At 42.9% G+C, this 23,520-nt stretch overlaps 1 protein-coding gene across 2 annotated transcripts in view; it reads right to left on the bottom strand.

Annotated features, from left to right (window-relative positions):
* Positions 1-3,267: 3,267 nt before the first annotated feature.
* The window catches only part of ugp2b (UDP-glucose pyrophosphorylase 2b), a 35,011-nt gene continuing 14,758 nt past the window's right edge, over positions 3,268-23,520 (bottom strand). For both annotated transcript variants that reach the window (XM_027143015.2, XM_027143014.2), the window contains exons 4-10: positions 22,830-23,015; positions 13,613-13,746; positions 10,507-10,804; positions 7,810-8,007; positions 6,550-6,792; positions 4,835-4,939; positions 3,268-3,789 (exon numbers count right to left, since the gene is read on the bottom strand). In XM_027143015.2, coding sequence (XP_026998816.2) covers positions 3,682-3,789; positions 4,835-4,939; positions 6,550-6,792; positions 7,810-8,007; positions 10,507-10,804; positions 13,613-13,746; positions 22,830-23,015 — 1,272 coding nt within the window. In that variant the 3' untranslated portion in view covers positions 3,268-3,681. The remainder of the gene's footprint in view (positions 3,790-4,834; positions 4,940-6,549; positions 6,793-7,809; positions 8,008-10,506; positions 10,805-13,612; positions 13,747-22,829; positions 23,016-23,520) is intronic.

Below are 23,520 nucleotides of genomic sequence, written 5' to 3'. Positions count from 1 at the left end.
TGTGCTTACCATCTTGTGCATGGCTTAACAGAGGTGTGTGTGTGTGTGTGTGTGTGTGTGTCTTTGTGCCTGCTGTAGAATAGTGTGTCTTTCATACAGTAATGCAGCACTGGGCTTTCTGCCAAATGGCCACACGTTATGCCGTCCAGAGGGTTCTAGTGTAACGAGCAGGATTACACCTGAGATGGGGATGAATGAAGTGCCTTAACCCTGAGTGAGACCGTTTGGTGTGAGTGTGTGTGAGTTTAATCAGAGAATCTGAATTGGTTTGTCACGTGATCTGCAATTTTGCCCCGTCATGTAGACAAGAACAGATGAAGTGTTGAAATGTTTCTGATCAAATTAAGATATAAAGTAAAATGCCTGTGATTTATTTTACAGACTGATTTAGCAGGTTCTTTTTGTGTGTGTGTATATGTATGTATGTGTGTGTATGTGTGTGTGTGTGTGTATATATGTGTATGTATGTATGTGTGTGTATATATATATATATATATATATATGTATGTGTGTATGTGTAGTGTGTGGGTGCAGGCTTTCATTCCAACCACACCAGAGTCTACTAAAGCCAAAAACAACTGATCAAACAGGTGGAATCAGGTGTGGCTTCTGCTTGGTTGGAATGAAACCCTGCACCCACACCAGCCCTTTGTGGATATGATTGGACACCGCTGCAATAAGCAGTGGAACTGTACCATTCATTCATTCATTCTCTACCACTCATCCAAACTTCTCGGGTCACAGGGACACTGTGCCTATCTCAGGCGTCATCGGGCATCAAGGCAGGATACACCCTGGACGGAGTGCCAACCCATCACAGGGCACACACACTCTCATTCACTCACACACACTCACACACTACGGACAATTTCCCAGAGATGCCAATCAACCTACCATGCATGTCTTTGGACCGGGGGAGGAAACCGGAGTACCCGGAGGAAACCCCCGAGGCACGGGGAGAACATGCAAACTCCACACACACAAGGCGGAGACGGGAATCGAACCCCCAACCCTGAAGGTGAGGAGAATGTGCTAACCACTAAGCCACCGTGCCCAGAACTGTACCATCATCTCAACTTTCTCGCCGTAAGCTTGGCTTCAGCACCTAGAATAAAGCCGAGCTGTACGCGAACCCGGACTGGAAAGCAGTGTTTTTTTTTTCTCTCTCCGTCTGTTTTCTAGTCTGTTACTCGTTCTTGTATTACATTTATGTTTGAAACCGTTGTGTGACAACAGAACGCAGATGTTTGAAGTGCCTCTGCTGTCCACTCGTACCGAGTTCTGTCTCTGTGTGAACTGCAGAGAGGGTTCGTCTTCTCCTATAAGGGACTTCAGAGAAAAGGATCTGAACAGATGTGAGTGTAAATAGGAAGTGAAAAGCCTTTTACTTTAAACAGGTGCGGTAATCAGAGCAGGATGGGGAGCAGAGTCGTGATATGTGTAACAGTATCCTCTCAGCGAGAGGGGGGAGAGAGGGAGAGAGAGAGAGAAAGAGACAAAGAGAGAGAAAGTATAAAGCCAGAGGAGTGACATTCTTTAGTTAAAGTAGGATAATTTTGTTTGCCGCATATTAAACCTTTACCTGTGGAAAGTGTTCAGATCAGGTGCTTATTACCCATGTACTGTATTATATTGCTGATTGTGTGTGTGTGTGTGTGTGTGTGTGTGTCTATCTGTGTGTGTGTGTGTGTGTGTGTGTGTGTGTGTGTGTGTTACTCTCTCACTCTGTCTCTGTGTGTTTGTCAATCTGTGTGTCTCTCACTCTGTGTGTGCGTCTGTGTGTCTCTCTCACTCTGTGTGTCTGTGTGTATGTCTGTGTGTGTCTCTGTCTGTGTGTGTCTGTACTGTATGTCTCTCTGTGCGTGTGTGTGTGTGTGTGTGTGTAGAGAGAATGAAAGTTAAAAAGAGGAGAAGCAGTAAATCCCTCTCAGGACGAGTGAGCTCGCATGCATGAGCAATAAGCTGCACTGAATGTGGAGTTGTGCCGCTTCCCTACACACACTCACGGTTCCCCACAGAAACGTTGTGATGTTAACACGACATCTGTGAGAGACTGCAGATAAAAAGTGCACCATGCGCAGCTCTTACAGCATCATTCTGCTCCAACAGCATTGTGTTTCATTTTTTTCACCTTATGTGTTTTATGTAACGTCCAGAGACGAGAACAGATTTAAAACCGTAATGGAAGTATGATTAATTTTCTATAAACTGCAGCTCTGACAGTATCTCCAGCTGCATGGTTTATAATAAGACTCCAACACAAAGCTGACTGACGCTTCCGAATGATGACACGTGATGTGTGTAGTGCACAGGACGTAGTTTATTGATGCTAGTGTATCCGCAGTGATGCTGAGGTGTGTATGGTGCAGAGCAACAGAGCAGTGAGCACAGATTACACGGCCCTCGGGCGTTAGAACCGGAGTGAGTTGAGCGCGTGACTGCTTTCACATTACAGGGTTTCTAATCACCTCCTGCCTCAGAGGACTGTGGGAAACCTTCAGCTCACGCTGCATCAGTACACTGAACTCTTGTTTTATCTTCTCTCCACATTCTGTCTTTTGCTTCTTTTCACTTTTTCTTCATTTCTCCCACTTATTTTTAATCACTCCGTCCTGTCCTGTTTGCTCAGTCTCTCTCCCTCGCTTGTCTTATTTGCTCATGTTGCAGAAATCCATCGGTCTCTCCGTCCCTTGTACGTTCTTTCTCCTTTTCTGATAACAGGTTAATAACCAGTTAACTTTATTTGTTTAATTACAAAGTCCTTAATATCCTCTTTGTGTGTGTGTGAGAGAGGGAGAAAAAGAGAGAAAAGGAGAGAAAGAGAGAAAAAAAAGGGGGGGAGGGAGAAAAAGAGAGTGAGAAAAAGAGAGAAAGGGAGAGAGAAAGAGGGAAAAAAGAAAAGGGAGAGAGAGAGGAAAAAAAGAAAAGGGAGAAAGAGGAAAGAGAGAAAGGGAGAGAGAGCGATAAAAAGAGCGAGAGAGAGAGAAAAAAAAGAGAAAGGGATAAAAAGAAAGAGAAAGGGAGAAAAAGAGAGTGAGAAAAGAGAAAAAGGGATAAAAAGAAAAAGAGAAAAGCCAGAGGAGTGACATTCCTAGGGGGAGGGGAAAGTGTTCGGATCAGGTGCTTAATCTAACCCATGTACTGTATACTGTATTATATTGCTGATAAGGAGTGTGTGTGTGTGTGTGTGTGTGTGTGTGTGTGTCACAGCCAGAGACACACACACACACACACACAATTTCTCTCTCAATCACTCATCCACTCCTGTTTTGTTTCATATTGCACTTTATTTTGTTCCCGAACCCGGTGCAGCTCCTGGAACGGTTCAGCGTGATCGAAAGCTTATTGCTTTTCTCCTTCACATTTGACTTTACATAAGTGGGATTTGAGCACAGTCTGCAATGTTACCATGGGGAGTACACACAGAGAAAACACTGATCTCTCTCGGAGTAGAAAAACAAAAGCAGGGATTCGGCTTATATATACTGTACAGTAAACGTGACACCGTTCTTATACTGACACGGGATGATGGTGGAATGTAGGAAAGAAGAAAATAGGCTTTAAAAGTGTGTGATACAAAAATAAGTCTATGAGAGGACGTGGTGGAGTCATGGAGCCTCGGTCATGAGGTGAGGCGAGGCGAGGTCGTGTGATCACGTTTCGGACGATCGGAGCCAGCGGTCAGTGGTCCAGGATGCGCAGGTTTCCGGAGACGATTTTATTCTCCAGCATGGAACCGGCTGGGATGTCGATCCTGTCCCCGTGGTTGGCGATGATGATCACAGTTCCCTGCACATAGCGGAGGTCAGAAACAAGTTAACGAGCATCAGAGATTTCAGGAAGTAAATAATTCAGTGTTGCCGAATGCTAACGTTCGTTATTCACGTCTTCAGAAGTCCGTTCGCTTCAGGACTGAGCTACTTCTAATGATTTCGTGAAGACGACGACTCTCTCGTGAAGACTCTGAGGATCAGAACGAGACTCGCGCGTATAAAACAGCTAGCTTTACCAAACGGCCGTTTACAGGCACACTGGCATTTTTTGGAGTTTTTACGTTAATAAAATTTCTCGTCCTCGCCTTCTTTTTCCGCACAGGATCTACAAGGTTAACGCTCAACATCTGGTCATTACTGCCATTAGGTTCACAGTAATGGTGCCTCACACAGTCTGGGTGATGGTGGCATGTTGGAGGAGTTAAAATAAAGTATCAGCTATATCTATGCAATATCATTACAACCAACTTCCTACTATCGTGTAAATTCTACTTGTGCCGCTCAAACTACTGATACGTCAGGGCATGACGTCAGGAGGCGTGCTCTGATCTCTGGCACTGAGACGTTAGCAGCACAGGCTTTAAATCCTAGAAGTTGTCAGGTGGAGCCTCTGTGGAGCAGACTTGTTTGACCAACGCTTGATCAGATTTTGGAGAATTTGGAGGCAACATCTTGAACCCTGACATGTTTCTGACAGGTTTTTGCAGTGTAGAGTCTTAATCCTGCTGACACAGGAATACTGTTGCCATGGAGGCATGCACTTCATTCTACATCACCGTTTAGGAAATAACACCCAGACGAATTCCGGCACCCGAGCATCACGTTGCCTCGGTCAGCTTCACAATTTAGTCAGTTGTTAAATGTAGTTAAAGTCGTGCAGGTCCATGTTTCCTTCTCCCAACTAAACTGCACTTGCTGCCTAGTGTTATTTATTTCACACGTCAGAGGTTTTAATATTATGGCCGATGTTGTGTGCGTGTCCTCAGACTGTGAATGATGAGATTAACACTAGGATATGAACATGGAACATGCTGCTGTGCTTGGAGTCGTATGTATTTTACCTTCAGGGAAACGTTTTTCCCAAACGTCACATCTCCGGACACGGTCAGGTGATCCAGCTCCAGCATGTCAGGAATACTCTCGAAGCGTGTCAGATATTCCTGAACCTGCACATTGGGAGGTAGAGGGGTGTGTGTGGGGGGGGGGAGGGGGGTGAGAGAGAATGATGAATGGGTGAATGAGTCCTACACATTGTTGGCAGTGGTTTTACTGAAGATTACTGAACACAGCTAGAGCGTCATCTCCTGCCTTGATTTCTACACCGCGAGGTCAGGCTGCTTTTAGACATAAACCTTTGAGACCTAATGTGTGTGCTGTATAATGCAGCCCTGTCCTGACCTGTAGCTCCGTCCCTGTGGGCCAGAAAAGCAGCATACTGCAGCTTTAATGAACCTGACCTACATACTGCTGTGAACCAGCAGATACAACACACACACCAGAGAGGCCATGCAGATCTGCTTCAGCAGAGAATAATAATAATAGCACGATGGACCATGTGGTTGTTTAAAAGAAAGAAAAAAAAGGGGTGTAGAATGCTGGCGTCCCGTTATCACCCCAAACCGTGTTATCTTTAGTATAATCGCTCAGTTTAGAAATACTGAAAAATTCTTCGTGAAACATTTTCGTAACATTTATTTCCGTTTATTCCCGCCATTACGTTGTGCGGCGCCTCTGCTGTAGCAGTCCCAGTGTATCGGCGGTTACTATAGAAACAACAAGCGCATCGATATTAACCTGATGTTCATGTTACGGCTGCAGCGACTGCGGTCAGACGCTTTCTGACCAATCAGACTCAAGGATCCAACTGGGCCGGTCATTTATTTATAGAGATGAAAACTAAAGCATGTAAACGTTAAACAGCTTGCAGGGGAAACTTTCAGCCTGTCGCAGCAAATCTATTTCAAGTGCTCTGAACAACAACAACAACAAAATCACCTCATAAAGAGTCTAAGAATGATCTCATAGAGCTCCTAATTCAGCTTAATGATGTCTGACTAGGAATCTTCTCTTAAGAGTGATTCGGGACCCAATCACACACTTTTATCTAAGAAAAAGGGGCGGGGCTAAACCCGTTACTAGGTGACATTCTTTTGAAGACTGTGATGGGTTGTCAAATAATTAATTAATTATAGTTAATTAATTTTTCCCTTTTTAAAAACAGGAGCGCTTTTAAATTGTGCTCTATTATAAACCTTCACTTAGTCTCTATGTTTGGATATTTGAGTCTATATCGTGTAGGGATTACGTTCGTGACCGATCGTATTAGAGATGTAATAAATGTTAACATCTCCGACGCAGAGCAGAAACGTCTTAGCGCCAAATTATATCATTTCTGCCTCTATTTCGGATGTTAGTGTATCTCTAAATGCCACAGTGGCAATCTCCTAAAGAGGAGATGTGAACTGCATGTGGTCTTTTGCATCAATACAACATTTATCAGACTGTATATTTATAATCACACCCTAGAGATGTTACCCTCTAATATGATTGGTCACAAAAAAAAAATCCCTACACAATCTAATCTGTAGCATTTTATTCCATTTCTTCTCCCTCTTCACCTTCCGGCCATTTTCTCCTCTGCTAAAGAAACTCTTAAACCTCTTAAAAGTCCTCCTCACTTCTAACACTTTTTGACCTTATGAGCTCTTTTAAGGGTTAAGATGACTTTTATCTGGTTCCCTGCTCAGGAATCATTGTGTTGTTAGCCAGTGGTTACCTTGGTGAAGGAGCTGCCCAGCTTGACATGCGGCGTTGTGGGGAACTCTCTCTTCTTGCTCATGGTCAGAGATCCCGCCTCCAAGCTGTACAGGTTGGACATGACCAGCAGGAGGTCGGAAGTGGTTTTGACAGGCAGGAAGCGGCTACGAGGGACGTTCATGCCCAGAGCGTTTTCGAAGCACTTGATGGCGGCGCCTACGGCCGTCTCCAGCTGGATCACGTTCAGGCCGCCGTTCAGAGTCTGTGGAGAGAGAACAGGAAAAGAAAGCCTTTATAAATGCAGGGAAAAAGAAATGACAACATTGTAAATAATGCGTAGAGCGATTTTAATGCACAAGGTGCTGTGATCGTCATTTTTGCAAATTTGTAAGTTTGTAAATTTTTCTTAAAATATCATGACCTGAAAAATGACTTAAGAACAAAAAAAATCGAAAAATAATTAGGAAAGTGCATCTAAACACAGACACGCCTCCTGGGGGCGGAGCTATGAGAACATGGGCGGGAATAGGCTTAACGTGTTTAATTAAATGTTTAGCCTACATCCTTAAAGGTGCGGTGCACGATCTCTGAAAGCCAATGTTGACATTTTGAAATCACCAACACAAACACGCCCCTAACCCAAATGGGTCCCACCCCTGTATTGATAGCTCCGCCCACACATACATACGTAACCCAGGCAACTATTATGGCGGAACCTGTTGGGGCAGTTGGTCGAGGGGATATTTTTTATCAATAAACGAACTCGATGAGTAATACTATGGTAATACAAATGTGTTTTTGTAGTACTGTGTGTTGTACCGTGAAAGGTTTAGCTCCGTTTCACGCGGAAGACGACGTTCAACACCTAGGACCCGAGGCAGAGGTAACAGCAGGTATCCGCCATGTCAATGTTTCAACCTCTTTCTGCTAATGTCACACATGCGCACTCTCTCTGCCGCATATTCATAAGACCCGCCCCTTTCTGCTCATTGGCTACACGTTTGTTTTGTTAGTCGGCCCGACTCGGCTTTCTGAAGCATTTCTCAAACATCGTGCACCTCAACTTTAACCATTAGGGAGCTAACCTTGAAAAATATTGACCTACTGCACCTTTAAAAAGTGGCAGTACACAAATGTAATCATATTTAAATAGAATAAATAATAGAAATCTAGAATATATTTGAACTTGTAAATCCCCAAAATGTCTTTAAGAATAGTTTATAACGGATCTTGGATAATTACCTAGTTAACAAAGTGTGTGTGTGTGTGTGTTTTTAACCTTAGGATTCACGATGATTTCCATGTCCATGGCGTTCTGCTGCTGCAGTCTCTTGATGGCGGCCAGCGAGATCCACAGGTTGTTGGTGTTGAAGATCTTGAACTTGGAGACTGATTTGAACTCGTCAACGTGGGCTTTGGGAACCTGCGCGATCTCCAGTAACCTCAGTTTCCCATCGTACTGAATCAGAGTTCCTCCCTGGAGGAAGGTGGAGAGAACCGGTGTGAATCATGAACTCTGATCATCTCCTTGGTCTTAGAACTCCTACAGCAGGTTACATGTCGTGATGGTGCTGTTGAACTCCCAGATGTTCAGATGGTGTTGATTAAGCTTCTAATATGTTGCTGTTTCTATAGTAACAACTTACACATTGTATGTATTGCAAATGCCCATGTAGTTGGATTTGGTTTTGATCTGGTGAAGTTTACACGCTATAATGTTTCTATTTAAAAATAGAATTAAGAAACGATTCACTTTTCAGTGAAAGTTTGAAGAGGAATTAGAAGGAATTAGAGTGGTAATAAACTTAGAGGTGACTGTGACCTGTTAGTTCCTCAGGAGCTCTCGGTTACACAATTCCACTCGACAAACTGTTTTATAAAGGACAACCATGCTGCTGGAGCCAGACTCATGGTGGGAGAGATTGCTTTCATACTCGCACCACCACCACAAAGCTCATCACTAATGCGCTAAATGCGTGCGAGTTAAAGAGTCACGGCACACTCGCGCATTGTGCCCGTCTCCCCAATCAGACGCCGCCAAAGCGCGATCTCCGCCGCTCCGTTTTTAAAAATGGGGTTAATGCCTTGGACAAAAAAGCCTTTTTATTCCAGTGAGCATTTTAGACGTACACGAGAGCGAGAACGAGAAGGCGACGGAGGACAAAAAGAGAAAGGGATGCCAGAGAGCACCTGTTTTCCCTGAAGAGGAGATGGACTTGACCTCTGACCTCGCCAGGCCTCTCGCTTGGCTGCGTGTTAGCCGAACAAACGCAGGCCAAACCGTTTCACTTAGAAATTTACTTTTGTATTTTTTTAGCGCGGAAAACGTTACGACCCGAAACGACCGGCTGCCTTTTATAGAACGGATATTCGCTTAAAATACATACAACACGTGTTTATCTCTCCAAATGTAATAAACAGAACACAAATCTGTCAGTTATATAATAATATAAACTCAACTTGTTTGGTTTTTAATACTCATTTAATCCGGTTATACTATTTAATATAAAATCAACCGATATATTTTAACAGGTAACTTTTTTTTTTTTTTTTTAATTATTTAATAAAAATGTTTACATTTTTTGTAAAAAAAAAATATATATTTCAATTGATTAAAAATATAATAGTTAATATTTAATATTAAAGGAACCATATTTTAGTGAGTGAGGTGATGAAATTGGATAGTAATAGTAAAAGTTTTAGAAAAAAACATTTTCTATCGTATTTATTGTTGGAATAAAAGCTTTATGTTCAGGTCGTCATCGGCGACCGTTTGAAGACGTCGTCAGGAAGGAATCAGTGTTAAGTCTGTAATGAACTCAGAGGTGACTGTGACCCGTTCGTTCCTCAGAAGCTCTCGGATGCACGACTATAAACCGTTGTATAAAGGACATTATTTACATTGACATTATTTCCTGTCCAGTGTCACTAAATGAGGATGAGGTTCACTTGTGTCCGGTTCCTCTCAAGGTTTCTTCCTCGTGTCATCTCAGGGAGTTTTTCCTCACCATCATCACCTCAGGCTTGCTCATTTGTGACCGATATTAGAGATAAATAGTGACTTAATATTAAACTTTATCATTTTTTCACTGCTTTGAGACAATGTCCATTGTTAAACGTGATGTACAAATAAACTGAATTGAAATGATAAAAGATGAAAATCTAACAAATATCACAGTTTTATTTGGTCATCTTCCTTTCCTTAGTCAGATGTTCTGATTACTTTAGATACATACATACACACTGTACACTGAAAAAATGCTGTAAACAAAGAAAGCTTTCAGAAATATAAATAACGAGTGTTTATTTCTGTCAATTTACAAAATGCAAAGTGAGCAAACGGAAGAAAAATCGAAATCACATCAATATTTGGTGTTCTTTTTTTTTTGCCTTCAAACCAGCATGAAGCGATGGCACGACCCCCACAGAGCCCTGATCTCGACATCATCCATTGTGTCTGGGATTACATGAAGAGACAGAAGGATGTGAGAAAGCCGACATCCACAGAAGATCTGTGGTCAGTTCTCCGAGATGTTTGGAACAACCTACCGGCCGAGTTCCTTACACAAACTGTGTGCGAGTGTACCTAGAAGAACTGCTGCTGTTTTGAAGGCAGAGGCTGGTCACAGCAAATATTGATTAGATTTAGATTTCTCTTTTATTCGTTCACTGCATTTTGTTCATTTATGAAAATAAATGTTTAACACTTCCATTTCTGACAGCATTCTTTGTTTACATCATTTTTTCACACCTGCCTAAAACTTTTGCACAGTACTGTGTATATTAAGCACAAGCACAATATACATGATGTAGTGTCATGTAACACATTTGGTTAGCATTGGTACGTTGTGGCATAAGAGTTAGAAAATGAAAATTATTTCGGATTTATGTTGGATATTTTCCAAAAGTTATGCATGTTCCTGTGATGTGTAGTAAGTACATTCTAGCTACTAATCAATAATGATGCGTGTCTGACCTTGACGTCGGCTCTGGTCTTGTCCGTGACCTCCATGATGAACTCGCAGCGCTTGCCGTTGGGTTGGCTCACTAGGTGGTTGAGGATGTGCAGGTCCACGGTGGCTCCCAGGTTGTCGATATTGGACACGAAGATGTACTCCTTCCCCTCGGCGATGAGCTGCTCCAGCAAGCCCGAGTTATAGAAGCTTGCGTAGATGTCTCCGTGTCCGGGCGGGTACCATCCCTCGGCGCTCTCTCCCACCATGCTGACGTCCTTCGACACGGGCAGCAGAGACTCCTTATTGACCCTGGGATACCTACAGAGGCGATAGACGGACACATTTGACGGGTAAGGAGTTTGTTTGGCTTTTGTTTCCATTTGTTCATCTACGTACAAACGTAACCTTCTGCTTTTAATACATGGAGGTGTTCACTGTCTACAGCTGCCGTATACAGTACTTAAGGGGCCAAGCACTAAAGTTACCTAGGAACCCTGTTCGAATTGTACGTTTTCTTCTCACTGGTAGTGTTCTATGACCACACAGGAGTCTATAGCAGCACATCGAATACTTTGCTTTTAAAAAGATTTAGCTCAGTTAACGTCACCAGTACAGCCATCCGTATGGAATAAAAACAATGTCAATAATAATCGTACGTAATTCAAAGTAGTGTGTGTAAATTTTAATTTAGTTGTGCGTAATTTAAAACTATTGTACGTAATTATGTTTTTTGTGGAGTTGGATCCCAAAATCTACGGCCACAACAGTTTACAGATACGAGACTTTGTGTGTTTGTTCAAATACAACTCCAAATTGTACGACTATGACAGTTTGCAGACACAACGCTTGTTTTCACAACACCTCTTTTTTCACACGGAAACGGTCTGCGAAACAACTGTCAAAAATACGTCATCACGTTCACAGGCATTACTATCCGAGGGAAGATGAATCGATTCCATGAAGCGCGCATGTGCCCCGCCCTCTTCTAAACCACTCATAGAAACCACTGGTGCCAAAATGGCGGGTTAGTTACCACTAATAACAGAGAGAAATTTGTGCTAACACTTTTAAATAATGTTTTTTATTTTATTTCTTGACTTTTACAAGGCATTTGATACTGTTGAACATACTTTTTTATTTGAAATCTTAAGAGTTTTTAGGTTTTGGGGGTAATTTTTGTAAAATAATTAAGATGTTTTATACTGACATATAGTTCTGTATCCCTGAATCCTAGTATAACTCCTAGGTTTGAAGTGCTCCGTAGTATTAGGCAGGGATGCCTGATTTCTCCCAAACTGTTTATTCTAGCCACTCAATCACTTATATTACTCATTAATCATAACGCCGATTTGCATGGGATCTAAAGGAATTTAAAATTAGTCAATTTGCAGACGACACAGCAATCCTTTTAAAGAATAAATTCATGGTTGATGTTGCCCTAAATTCAGTCTCGATTTTCCCTAAAGCTTCAGGATTTACCCTTAATATTAAAAAATGTGAGATACTTCCCATTCACTCATCAACGGACTCGATCATCTCTTCAATTTAGGTTAAAGACGAAGTGAAATATTTAGGAATAGTTTTATCTAAAAATGCTATTAGAAGAGAAGACGTTAACTTTTCTAACCAGTTAATAGATATGAGGAAATCTTTGAGCTATTTCGAAAATAATCTATCCATGCCACTCCCTGTATGTTTCTACAGTTAATGTTAAGAAATCTAATTCGATCGTTTTCCAATTTCTGTGGAAAAACAAAACTCATTATATTAAGAAATCACAGCTGGTTAAAGACTATGATATGGGTGGTATTAAAGGACATTCAAGATTAATTGGTTGAAAACATATCGGTGGCTTAGTGGTTAACACGTTCGCCTCACAGCTCCAGGGTCGGGGTTCGATTCCCTATGCTATTACTTATACTGATTAGTTCATCTTGCTTCCATATTAGTTAGTAGTATTAGGCTCAGTGTTAATGCAGTACTACCTATTACTTCCTGCATAGTCACTCGTTACCAACAGACCATTATTTTAAAGTGTTAGCACAAAATTCTCTCTGTTATTAGTGATAACTAACCCGCCATTTCGGCGCCAATGGTTTCTATGAGTGGTTTAGAAGAGGGCGGGGCACATGCGCGCTTCGTGGAATCGATTCATCTTCCCTCGGATAGTAATGCCTGTGAACGTGATGACGTATTTTTGACAGTTGTTTCACAGACCGTTTTCGTGTGTAAAAAAGAGGTGTTGTGAAAACAAGCGTTGTGTCTGTAAACTGTCATAGTCGTACATTTTGGAGTCGTATTTGAACAAACACACAAATTCTCGTATCTGTAAACTGTTGTGGCCGTAGATTTTGGGATCCAACTTCACAAAAAACATAATTACGTACAATAGTTTTAAATTATGCACAACTAAATTAAAATTTACACACAATGCTTTGAATTACGTACGATTATTATTGACAGTGTTTTTATTCCATACATCCGGACGGGCGTTCCTCGGACGTCCCTGCGGAATTTTTTTCGTCCAAAGGAATTTGACAGAATCTGATGGATAACAAAATTCTCACTCGAACAACATAAGAGGGTCAGAAAAAAGCGCTACACTTGCATTTTAGGTGTCATTAAAGACATTGACAGCACCCTTTTTACCAGAGGCCAAAAATGTCCTTGTTTTTTCGTCGTGTACTTTTTCTTTTCTCCTTGTCGTCTCCGTAAGCTAGGGATGAGCTTTTTCCTAAATTGATGCGCCGTCATACAGTACGCGTGTCATTTATCATCTACTTCACCCTCGTTGTTTCCTCTTTTGTACTTTGCTTTGTTTAATCCTTTGTGTCAGCATGATCGTTAAAAAAAAATAAAATCTTGTACTGTAGAGAATGAAGCATTTCTGAAGAGTGTGTTAAATATTAACGTAACCCACGGCTGCTGATCTGCCTCGTCAGCCTTTAATTAGTCTTGGGTTACGCTATTTTAAGCCGCATAACCACGCCCGTTACTGACACCCCGTACGGTTCAGATTTAGAGATGGAAATAACTTTAGCCGTTGTCGTGGTGACAAAAACGATGGCTTGTGTGACTTCACCGGTACTTAGGTGGACATTGTGTGGTGTGTGTGTGTATATAAACCTGCTCTGGTTGAAGGTGTGTATCTTGACCCGGTGGTGTGTGTATTTCTGCAGTATCTTTCGGGTGTCCTCGTCAGTGTTGAACGAGTTCATCAGGACCAGCGGGACGTCAGTGTTGTACGTCTTGTTCAAGTGCTGAGGGAGAAACGTTAAAACCCAAAGAATATCAGAACAGTGTCAGGATGATAAACAGCATCCCTGACGTCGAGGCATACGAAGCAGCACATACACATGTGAAGTATCTACCATCTCAACTGCGTTAATCACATAATGAATCTCATATATAACTGGAAGCCATCTATTATTATTATTATTATTAATAACCCTTGTGCAGACCTGGGGTCTATTTGAATCATCTGGAAAGTTTAATGTGTCATAACTTGGGTTTCCTTCCACATATTTGCCTGAAATTAAACATACATTCATACAGCACAATAAAAATACATTCAGACACAAAAATGCACACACAAAATGTCTACAAAACACATGCACCCAAAACACACACACACACACACACAAAAATTAGGCATTGCATTTCATTAGGCCTCCAGAAAAAAGAAGCTACACATTTGTAAATATTTCACACTATTGATATGCCTTTGCCTAGCAGAGGGCAAAATATGATCTACTGAAATGATGCTACACACACACAAGCATTGGGCATTGCAATTCATTAGGTCTCCAGACAAAACAAAAGCTACTCATTTGTATGTAAATATTGAAAAGCTTGTTGTAAGAATTTCACACTACTTATATGCATTTGTCCAGCTGGGGACAATATCTTATCTTCTTCTTCTACCAACAACCTTTACACACACACGTTGTGTTTTCATATTCAAATCATATTGTGCCATGTTTTTGAGTGGTGTGTGCGTGCATGTGTGTATGTGTGTGGCCCATTTTTGGGTGATCAGATGGCATCTGGTAGGCAAAATAGACATAAGTGTAAAATGTTCACAAATGTAAGGCTGATCACACAGAATGGTGATCATTGTAGAATTTTTGATTTATAAGCATTCATAAGTCAATTTATAAGTCAATTTGACTTGGGGAAAAAAAACAGGTTTTATAATTTACTGACATTAAATATGGTCAAAATGGTTTCAAAACAATCTCCTGGCTTTGAAATATACCAGCATGTAATTGTGCATTAACTTTTGTGCCTCTATAGTGAAAATAATTAAAAATTTCTGGTTTTTTTTTCCCTAGAAAAATGAGGCATTTTTGCATATTAATGAGGTTTATCGTACCAAATATTACAACATTTTTTGCAAAATATATGTTAATATGTTGTAAACAAGTTGGACCAGAAAGGTGAAAAAAAGGCTATCATATATACTTCATTTTTTATAAGCAATCAAAACAGACAAGGTCAAGTTGACTCAGCGCTCCTAATTTGCATAGGAATTCAGAAGAGGGCAACATTCTTATTATTCTGCATACTTATTATATTTCTTCCGGACACATTTTTCGCCGCGTAACTCACGGGTAGCCCCGCCCCCAAAATAAGCGAAATCAAAAAAAAAGTTAGCACAACACGGACATGTCATATATCAAAACACTCAGCCCAATGAGGGGAACTGACGTCACGTGTAGCCCCACCCCCAAAATGAGCAAAATCAAAAGTTTAGCACAACATGGACATGTCCAGGGTCGGTTCTAGCCCTTTTTTAGGGTGGCTTCAGCCCCCTGTCTGTGATCTCAGCCACCCTAAAACTATAAGTATAATTTTTACTTTCATAAATAAACAATAAAAATGACGTTAAGATGCAGGACATGTCGTCGATGGGAAAGAAAATTATTTCAGTTTGATCCAAGAGCGATTTTTTTTAACTTCGCTTTAACGCACATGCGTTGTAGTCTTTCGAAAGTGCGTCTTCAGCTGTCTGCTTTATTTGAACGGAGAAGCACAGGTACGCGCAGCGTGCACGCGCAGTCAGAGCTGGAGGCGTTTATCTATAATGTTAATCGGCGGAAAGACGCAAAGACGGCAACCAAAAGCAGTGAAATTTCACTATTCTTATTACCAGAGTTGTCGTATAATATATAATATAGAACTCTTCTTGTTTTAAATTCTCACTGAGGGCTAATGAGGGCTAATGAGGGCTAAGCCCCCCTAAAGATGAAATCCTAGAACCGCCCCTGGACATGTCATATCAAAACACTCAGCACGATGAGGGGAACTTGCCACGTGCAAGCACCATTCACATCTTCTTCAGGAAATGTACATCCTAGTTATTATTATTATTATACAATCTCATGTCATTATTCCACATTTTCTAGTCTAGTTGTGTCTCCCAAAAGCCCAGATTAAACAGGTGGAATCAGAATCTCCAGCTTGACTGGAATGACAACCTTCACCCACCCTGGCAATTTTGCAGATAATGGTGGACGCCTCTGCTCAAAAGGAGGGAGCACGTATAGGGATGAGAACCAAGCAAAGTACAGTGAACGGCATCTGGAATCTTATCGATCGCATCAAGAGTGTTGACCTGAAGCGCAGCTAATATACTAATAGTAACCTCTTCACCGGGTCTCATTTACAGCAGTCAACTAATCGCTAATGTAAGTGTTCACATATTAACTGGAACTAAATTATAAGGATACGCTTTCATGTTCGTTCCTGAACATTTCTGGAGGGTGTGTGTGTGTGTGCGTACGTGTGTGTGTGTGTGTGTGTGATGCTGAGCTGAGAGACACAGAGCAGAGTGTTTAAGGTCTCTGGTTGTACCCCAGAGGTAAATATACTCCTCTATATACCACCTCTCACTTACAGTGAGGAACAGAGCAGCCTGTGTTCTGCCTCTCTCTCGTTCCTCTACACCTCTCTCAGTCTGTCCCTCTCGCCCCTGCCCTTTTGGTCTCATATTCGTCTACACCTCTGTCTGTCTGTCTCTCGCTCTCCCTCCCTCTACTGCCCTTTTTGCCGTCCTCTCTCACTCCTTCTCTTCTTCCATATGTTTCTTCTCATCACATCTTTTTTCTGCCCGTCTTGGATCAACACCTCACACGGTCTGTCTGGGTCTCTGCGCTACTTTACCATGATTCACTGCTCTTTCTGCAGCTCTCTGCGTCTATACTTCTGAGTCGGTCTCTTTCCTTTCCTGTGTCTCTATGCTGTGCCCCTCCCCCCTCCCCCTCCCCTCAGCCATGCTTCCAAAATATTTCACTGCCAATTTAACTGGTAACTGATGTTCCACCCTGAATACAGTAAAACGGTGCTCGTGTTTTTCACACTGCTGCAGTGGGGTTGGGGGTGAAGAAGAGACCCCCAGAGAGCTGAACTGATACGTGTGCTGGTGATGTGCTGGTGGAAAAGTGCTGCATGTAGTCCGCATGTCTCAGTTTGTGTGTCGGTCACCCATGCTGTGTTTTAGACTCTCAATCTGGTTGAACAGATTATTTTCATTACATAACACACACACACACACACACACACACACACACCGCATACACCTACAAGACACCCCCCCACCACACACACACACACACACACACCTCTCATGAACTAGTGTGATTTTGTCTCCTTTGAGGCAGATGCTATGTTTTATAGCTCTTTTTCATTTCCAAGCACTGAGACTGGGGTGAAAAAGGTGTGTGTGTGTGTGTGTGTGTGTGTGTGTGTGTGTGTGTGCACATGCATATATATCTCTCTCTCTCTCTCTGTGTGTGCGTGTTTGTGTACGTGTGTGCACATGCATGTGAGTGTGTCTGTGTGTACATGCGTGTGTGTACAAGCATACGCACATGTCTGTCTGTGTGTTTGTGTGTACACATGCGTGTGTGTGTGTGTGTGTGTGTGTTTAGCAATTTCAACTCAATGTGTCTATTCAGCAAACGACAACGTACAAAATGCTCCTCAGCTCCAAAGGCAAAGTCGATACTGCAGCACGTGCTCAGTGTACAAGGTCTGCACTAGACGTGTGCTTTAGAGCTGGGAATTGCGTACCATCTTTATTTAGCAAATAGTGCAAACTATGTTCATTTTAAAAATCCGCACGGGTGTGTACGTCATCTTTCCTTTAAATGAGTTCAACTGCATATACAGACAATCATCTCGCATCTAAAACAGGCTACAGTTCGCTGAAGAACATTGGAGTTAGCTGAACGCAGAGGTGTGGGTTTTCCCCACTCAGTCTGTCGAGCATGCCAAGGTCACAAACGCCATAATTCTGACTAACAAATTGCACCCTTGATGTAATACAGCATTATGTTTAACATTAACTTTCAACCATGTACCAATTCCAGACATAACTGAAACTTTTTTTTTTGCTATGAATGAACTCTTGGTGGGGGGGGGGGGGGTTTCATGTACAGTGCGGGTTCGCGTACAGCTCGGCTTTATTCTAGGTGCTGAGTCCAAGCTTACGGTGAGAACGTTTAGATGATGGTACAGTTCCGGGGGGCACGGTGGCTTAGTGGTTAGCATGTTTGCCTCACACCTCCAGGGTTGGGGGTTCGATTCCCGCCTCCGCCTTGTGTGTGTGGAGTTTGCATGTTCTCCCCGTGCCTCGGGGGTTTCCTCCGGGTACTCCGGTTTCCTCCCCCGGTCCAAAGACATGCATGGTAGGTTGATTGGCATCTCTGGAAAATTGTCCGTAGTGTGTGTGTGTGAGTGAATGAGTGTGTGTGTGTGCCCTGTGATGGGTTGGCACTCCGTCCAGGGTGTATCCTGCCTCGATGCCCGATGACACCTGAGATAGGCACAGGCTCCCCGTGACCCGAGGTAGTTCGGATAAGCGGTAGAAAATGAATGAATGAACGAACTCTTGGTGGTGTGCAGGCTGTAGTAGGTGTGTAAGTTTCCTTTGCGTTGGTTACATCTAAGCAGAATTTCTGGGTGTTTTTAATGAACAAAATTAAATGTAACAAATGACGGAAAAAAAATCTTAATTCAAACATTTTTTGAACCATTAATTTGAAAAAGTTGAATTAATTGAATTATCAGCGTCCGCACAATTTAACTGGTTCACAAATGATTATTACTTTTTTATGGATTTTATTGATTCTGTCTTAGCCAATCAGGTTGCCAGATACATAAACATCACATCACATCATTCAGCTACTTTTATCTCTATTTTACTTTCATTACGGTGTCAGGCGAAGTTTGAACTGCTGCTGCTCTGTGTGTGTGTGTGTGTGTGTGTGTGTGTGTGTGTGTGTGTGTGTGTGTGTGTGTGCGTGCGTGCGTGCGTGCGTGCGTGCGCGCGTGCGTGCGTGTGGTGATTTAAGGAAAGCAAGGACAGCAATACTGCTCAGGAACTTTACAAAAGTGCACCACTGCAGTTCTCTACTGCAAGGTCATTTTCCTGACGCTAGTCAGCTTTGTGAACTCATTGGCTTTTAATTCGCTTGGGTGTTTTCTCTCTTTTGGCGTTGTGTGTATTATCACTCTTTCGAGGAATTAATCGGTATCAGTGTCAGATTAACACTGGCTTAAATCACTGGTTAGGAATCAGGTCAAACGTGACGTAGTTCCTGATCTAATCCACTCAGGAAGCTGTTATTACTATATAGTGTGTGTGTGTGGTGTAAATAACTTAAAACAACCTTTGTAATAATCCTTAACACAACCGTGTAACGTAACATAGACGGATGTAGTCATCAGTATTGTAGCGGTCGATCCACAGAGCTTTAAACCTGAGAAAATGAAGGAAGTAGATGATCGGTGCGTTCCTACTTACTGCTACTGGACATGTGTTTGTAATCCTTTGGTGTCTCTGTATGTTTCTATTGGTTGATTTAATTTTCTCTGGGCTCAATAAATGGTCTGTCTGTTGTTCCTGTCTCTGTCGGTCAGTTGTTTCGTCTGTCTGTCAAACTATCTGTCCACTCTCTGCTGGACGTTAAAGGATCCTCCGTAGACATCATCAGGAACACTAAAATCCCTGGTGTTCATCTGGTGGAGAACTTCACCTGGTCACTCAACACCAGCTCCATCACCAAGAAAGTCCAAAACTGCTGCTATTACATTAAGTGTTCATTCCTGTATCTTTGCGGATGCACTGTAGAATATACAGTCTGGTCACTGGTCAGCACTGCGTTTGTGTAGTGTCTGGTTTGTCTGGTTTGTCTGCACTGTCTCTTGTCTCACACCGTGTACACCAGGTCACACAGATGCACATTCTGTATCTAGGACTAACTTACTAAGTCCTTATAGCTCTGTCTTTGTTCTATCTAGCTCCCTGGTCGTGGACAAACGTTGTCTCATATCACTGTGTACTGTAACAGCTATATATGGTTAAAATGACAATAAAAGCTACTTGACTTGTCTCTGTCTGTCTCGGTCACATCGAGTCACATCACCCCACATTGTTATTGAATAGCAGCGTGAGGTAGGAAAATAATCAAGCTCACATGTGCGAATATTCTAAGTGAAGACCTTAGCTTTTTCTGAGGCTCGTCAACCCTGGACTCCACACACATTTTCCCGGCTGTAGCACAATCACGGTGGCACTGCACGCACCGACACTGCACGCACCGACACTGCACGCACCGACACTGCACGCACCGACACTGCACGCACCGACACTGCACGCACCGACACACTGGTGTAAATGTGTAAGAACTGCACACACTGACACTGTACACACTGACACACTGGTGTAAATGTGTAAGAACTGCACACCCTGACACTGTACACGCTAGTGTAAATGTGTAAGAACTGCACACCCTGACACTGTACACACTGACACTGTACACACTGACACTGCACACACTGACACACTGGTGTAAATGTGTAAGAACTGCACACCCTGACACTGAACACACTGACACTGCACACACTGGTGTAAATGTGTAAGAACTGCACACACTGACACACTGGTGTAAATGTGTAAGAACTGCACACCCTGACACTGAACACACTGACACTGTACACACTGACACTGTACACACTGACACTGCACACACTGGTGTAAATGTGTAAGAACTGCACACACTGACACACTGGTGTAAATGTGTAAGAACTGCACACCCTGACACTGAACACACTGACACTGTACACACTGACACTGTACACACTGACACTGCACACACTGGTGTAAATGTGTAAGAACTGCACACCCTGACACTGAACACACTGACACTGCACACACTGGTGTAAATGTGTAAGAACTGCACACACTGACACACTGGTGTAAATGTGTAAGAACTGCACACCCTGACACTGTACACACTGACACTGCACACACTGACACTGTACACACTGACACACTGGTGTAAATGTGTAAGAACTGCACACCCTGACACTGTACACGCTAGTGTAAATGTGTAAGAACTGCACACCCTGACACTGTACACACTGACACTGCACACACTGACACACTGGTGTAAATGTGTAAGAACTGCACACCCTGACACTGAACACACTGACACTGCACACACTGGTGTAAATGTGTAAGAACTGCACACACTGACACACTGGTGTAAATGTGTAAGAACTGCACACCCTGACACTGTACACACTGACACTGCACACACTGACACTGTACACACTGACACACTGGTGTAAATGTGTAAGAACTGCACACCCTGACACTGTACACGCTAGTGTAAATGTGTAAGAACTGCACACCCTGACACTGTACACACTGACACTGCACACACTGACACACTGGTGTAAATGTGTAAGAACTGCACACCCTGACACTGAACACACTGACACTGCACACACTGGTGTAAATGTGTAAGAACTGCACACACTGACACACTGGTGTAAATGTGTAAGAACTGCACACCCTGACACTGTACACACTGACACTGCACACACTGACACTGTACACACTGACACACTGGTGTAAATGTGTAAGAACTGCACACCCTGACACTGTACACGCTAGTGTAAATGTGTAAGAACTGCACACCCTGACACTGTACACACTGACACACTGGTGTAAATGTGTAAGAACTGCACACCCTGACACTGTACACGCTGACACTGTACACACTGACACTGCACACACTGACACACTGGTGTAAATGTGTAAGAACTGCACACCCTGACACTGTACACACTGACACTGCACACACTGACACTGCACACACTGGTGTAAATGTGTAAGAACTGCACACACTGACACACTGGTGTAAATGTGTAAGAACTGCACACCCTGACACTGTACACACTGACACTGCACACACTGACACTGCACACACTGGTGTAAATGTGTAAGAACTGCACACACTGACACACTGGTGTAAATGTGTAAGAACTGCACACCCTGACACTGTACACACTGACACTGCACACACTGACACTGCACACACTGGTATAAATGTGTAAGAACTGCACACACTGACACACTGGTGTAAATGTGTAAGAACTGCACACCCTGACACTACACACTGACACTGCACACACTGACACTGCACACACTGACACTGCACACACTGACACTGCACACACTGACACACTGGTGTAAATGTGTAAGAACTGCACACCCTGACACTGCACACACTGACACTGCACACACTGACACTGCACACACTGACACTGCACACACTGGTGTAAATGTGTAAGAACTGCACACACTGACACACTGGTGTAAATGTGTAAGAACTGCACACCCTGACACTGCACACACTGACACTGCACACACTGACACTGCACACACTGACACACTGGTGTAAATGTGTAAGAACTGCACACACTGACACTGCACACACTGACACTGCACACACTGACACTGCACACACTGGTGTAAATGTGTAAGAACTGCACACACTGACACACTGGTGTAAATGTGTAAGAACTGCACACCCTGACACTGCACACACTGACACTGCACACACTGACACTGTACACACTGACACACTGGTGTAAATGTGTAAGAACTGCACACCCTGACACTGTACACGCTAGTGTAAATGTGTAAGAACTGCACACACTGACACTGCACACACTGACACTGCACACACTGGTGTAAATGTGTAAGAACTGCACACCCTGACACTGTACACACTGACACTGTACACACTAGTGTAAATGTGCTATAAGGATTTCTGCCTTGATTATTAGCATCCGAGTTCTGGTCATGCTAACAAAGTATACACAGATACAACAAACATGTATGAAGTAGATTTAACGTCTATTCCTAAACAACGTACACTACATAGCTTAAAGCTTAACACACACCTCAGCACTACACTCATACATGTTCCTTAAAAGCACACCGTTGTAAAGATTGAACCTTTAAGGTGATAAATTCATGTCTTACCTCAATTTGCTGCACAGTCAGGTCCAGGAAGGTGTTTTCGTTTCGCACACTGATGAGACTTTTAGGCCCTTTGCAGCCCATACTGGTGCCCAGACCTCCATTCAGCTTCACCACCACCAGCTTGTTCAGGCTGTCGGCTACGTTCTCAGGTAAACCCTTCTCCTTGATTTTCTCATAGGGCTGGATCTGAAAAGAAAACAGAGAAATTAGTCATGCACTAGAAATGTCAAACATTCCTAAGGTCCTACTGTACGTCAGGACTTTTGATCACGTGGCTTTAATGACTGAATGATGAGACACGGGTTTACTTGAGATTCTCCACAGCGTCCTAACGGGTGTTCGTTCACGTGGTGAAACGTTTTTTTCAGCCGTCATACAACGGAACAAAAACAGATTACGACTAGGCCATAAACAGATGGGATTTTTATAGATCAGGATCCTGTGAACAGCCTTGAGTGGTGATAAACTTCACACGCTCGATCGTACAGTGTGTAACCAACACGGATCGTGCGGCACGTGTAGCACATGTCGTACACCTTAAACGGTACGGCGCGTGTTGTGCAGCCTTGAGCGTTCAGATAACCCTGATAGTAGGATTGTGTATGATGTAAGTGACGTGGTGTGGGATCCTGCCCTCCTGCCTACTCTATCAGCTTGGAACATAAAAACATGTTGACGTTTATGGCATTTG

Source organism: Tachysurus fulvidraco, chromosome 12 (genome assembly GCF_022655615.1).
Source record: "Tachysurus fulvidraco isolate hzauxx_2018 chromosome 12, HZAU_PFXX_2.0, whole genome shotgun sequence".
In the NCBI taxonomy this organism is placed as follows: domain Eukaryota; kingdom Metazoa; phylum Chordata; class Actinopteri; order Siluriformes; family Bagridae; genus Tachysurus; species Tachysurus fulvidraco.
This window is presented reverse-complemented; position numbering and strand designations above follow the sequence as displayed.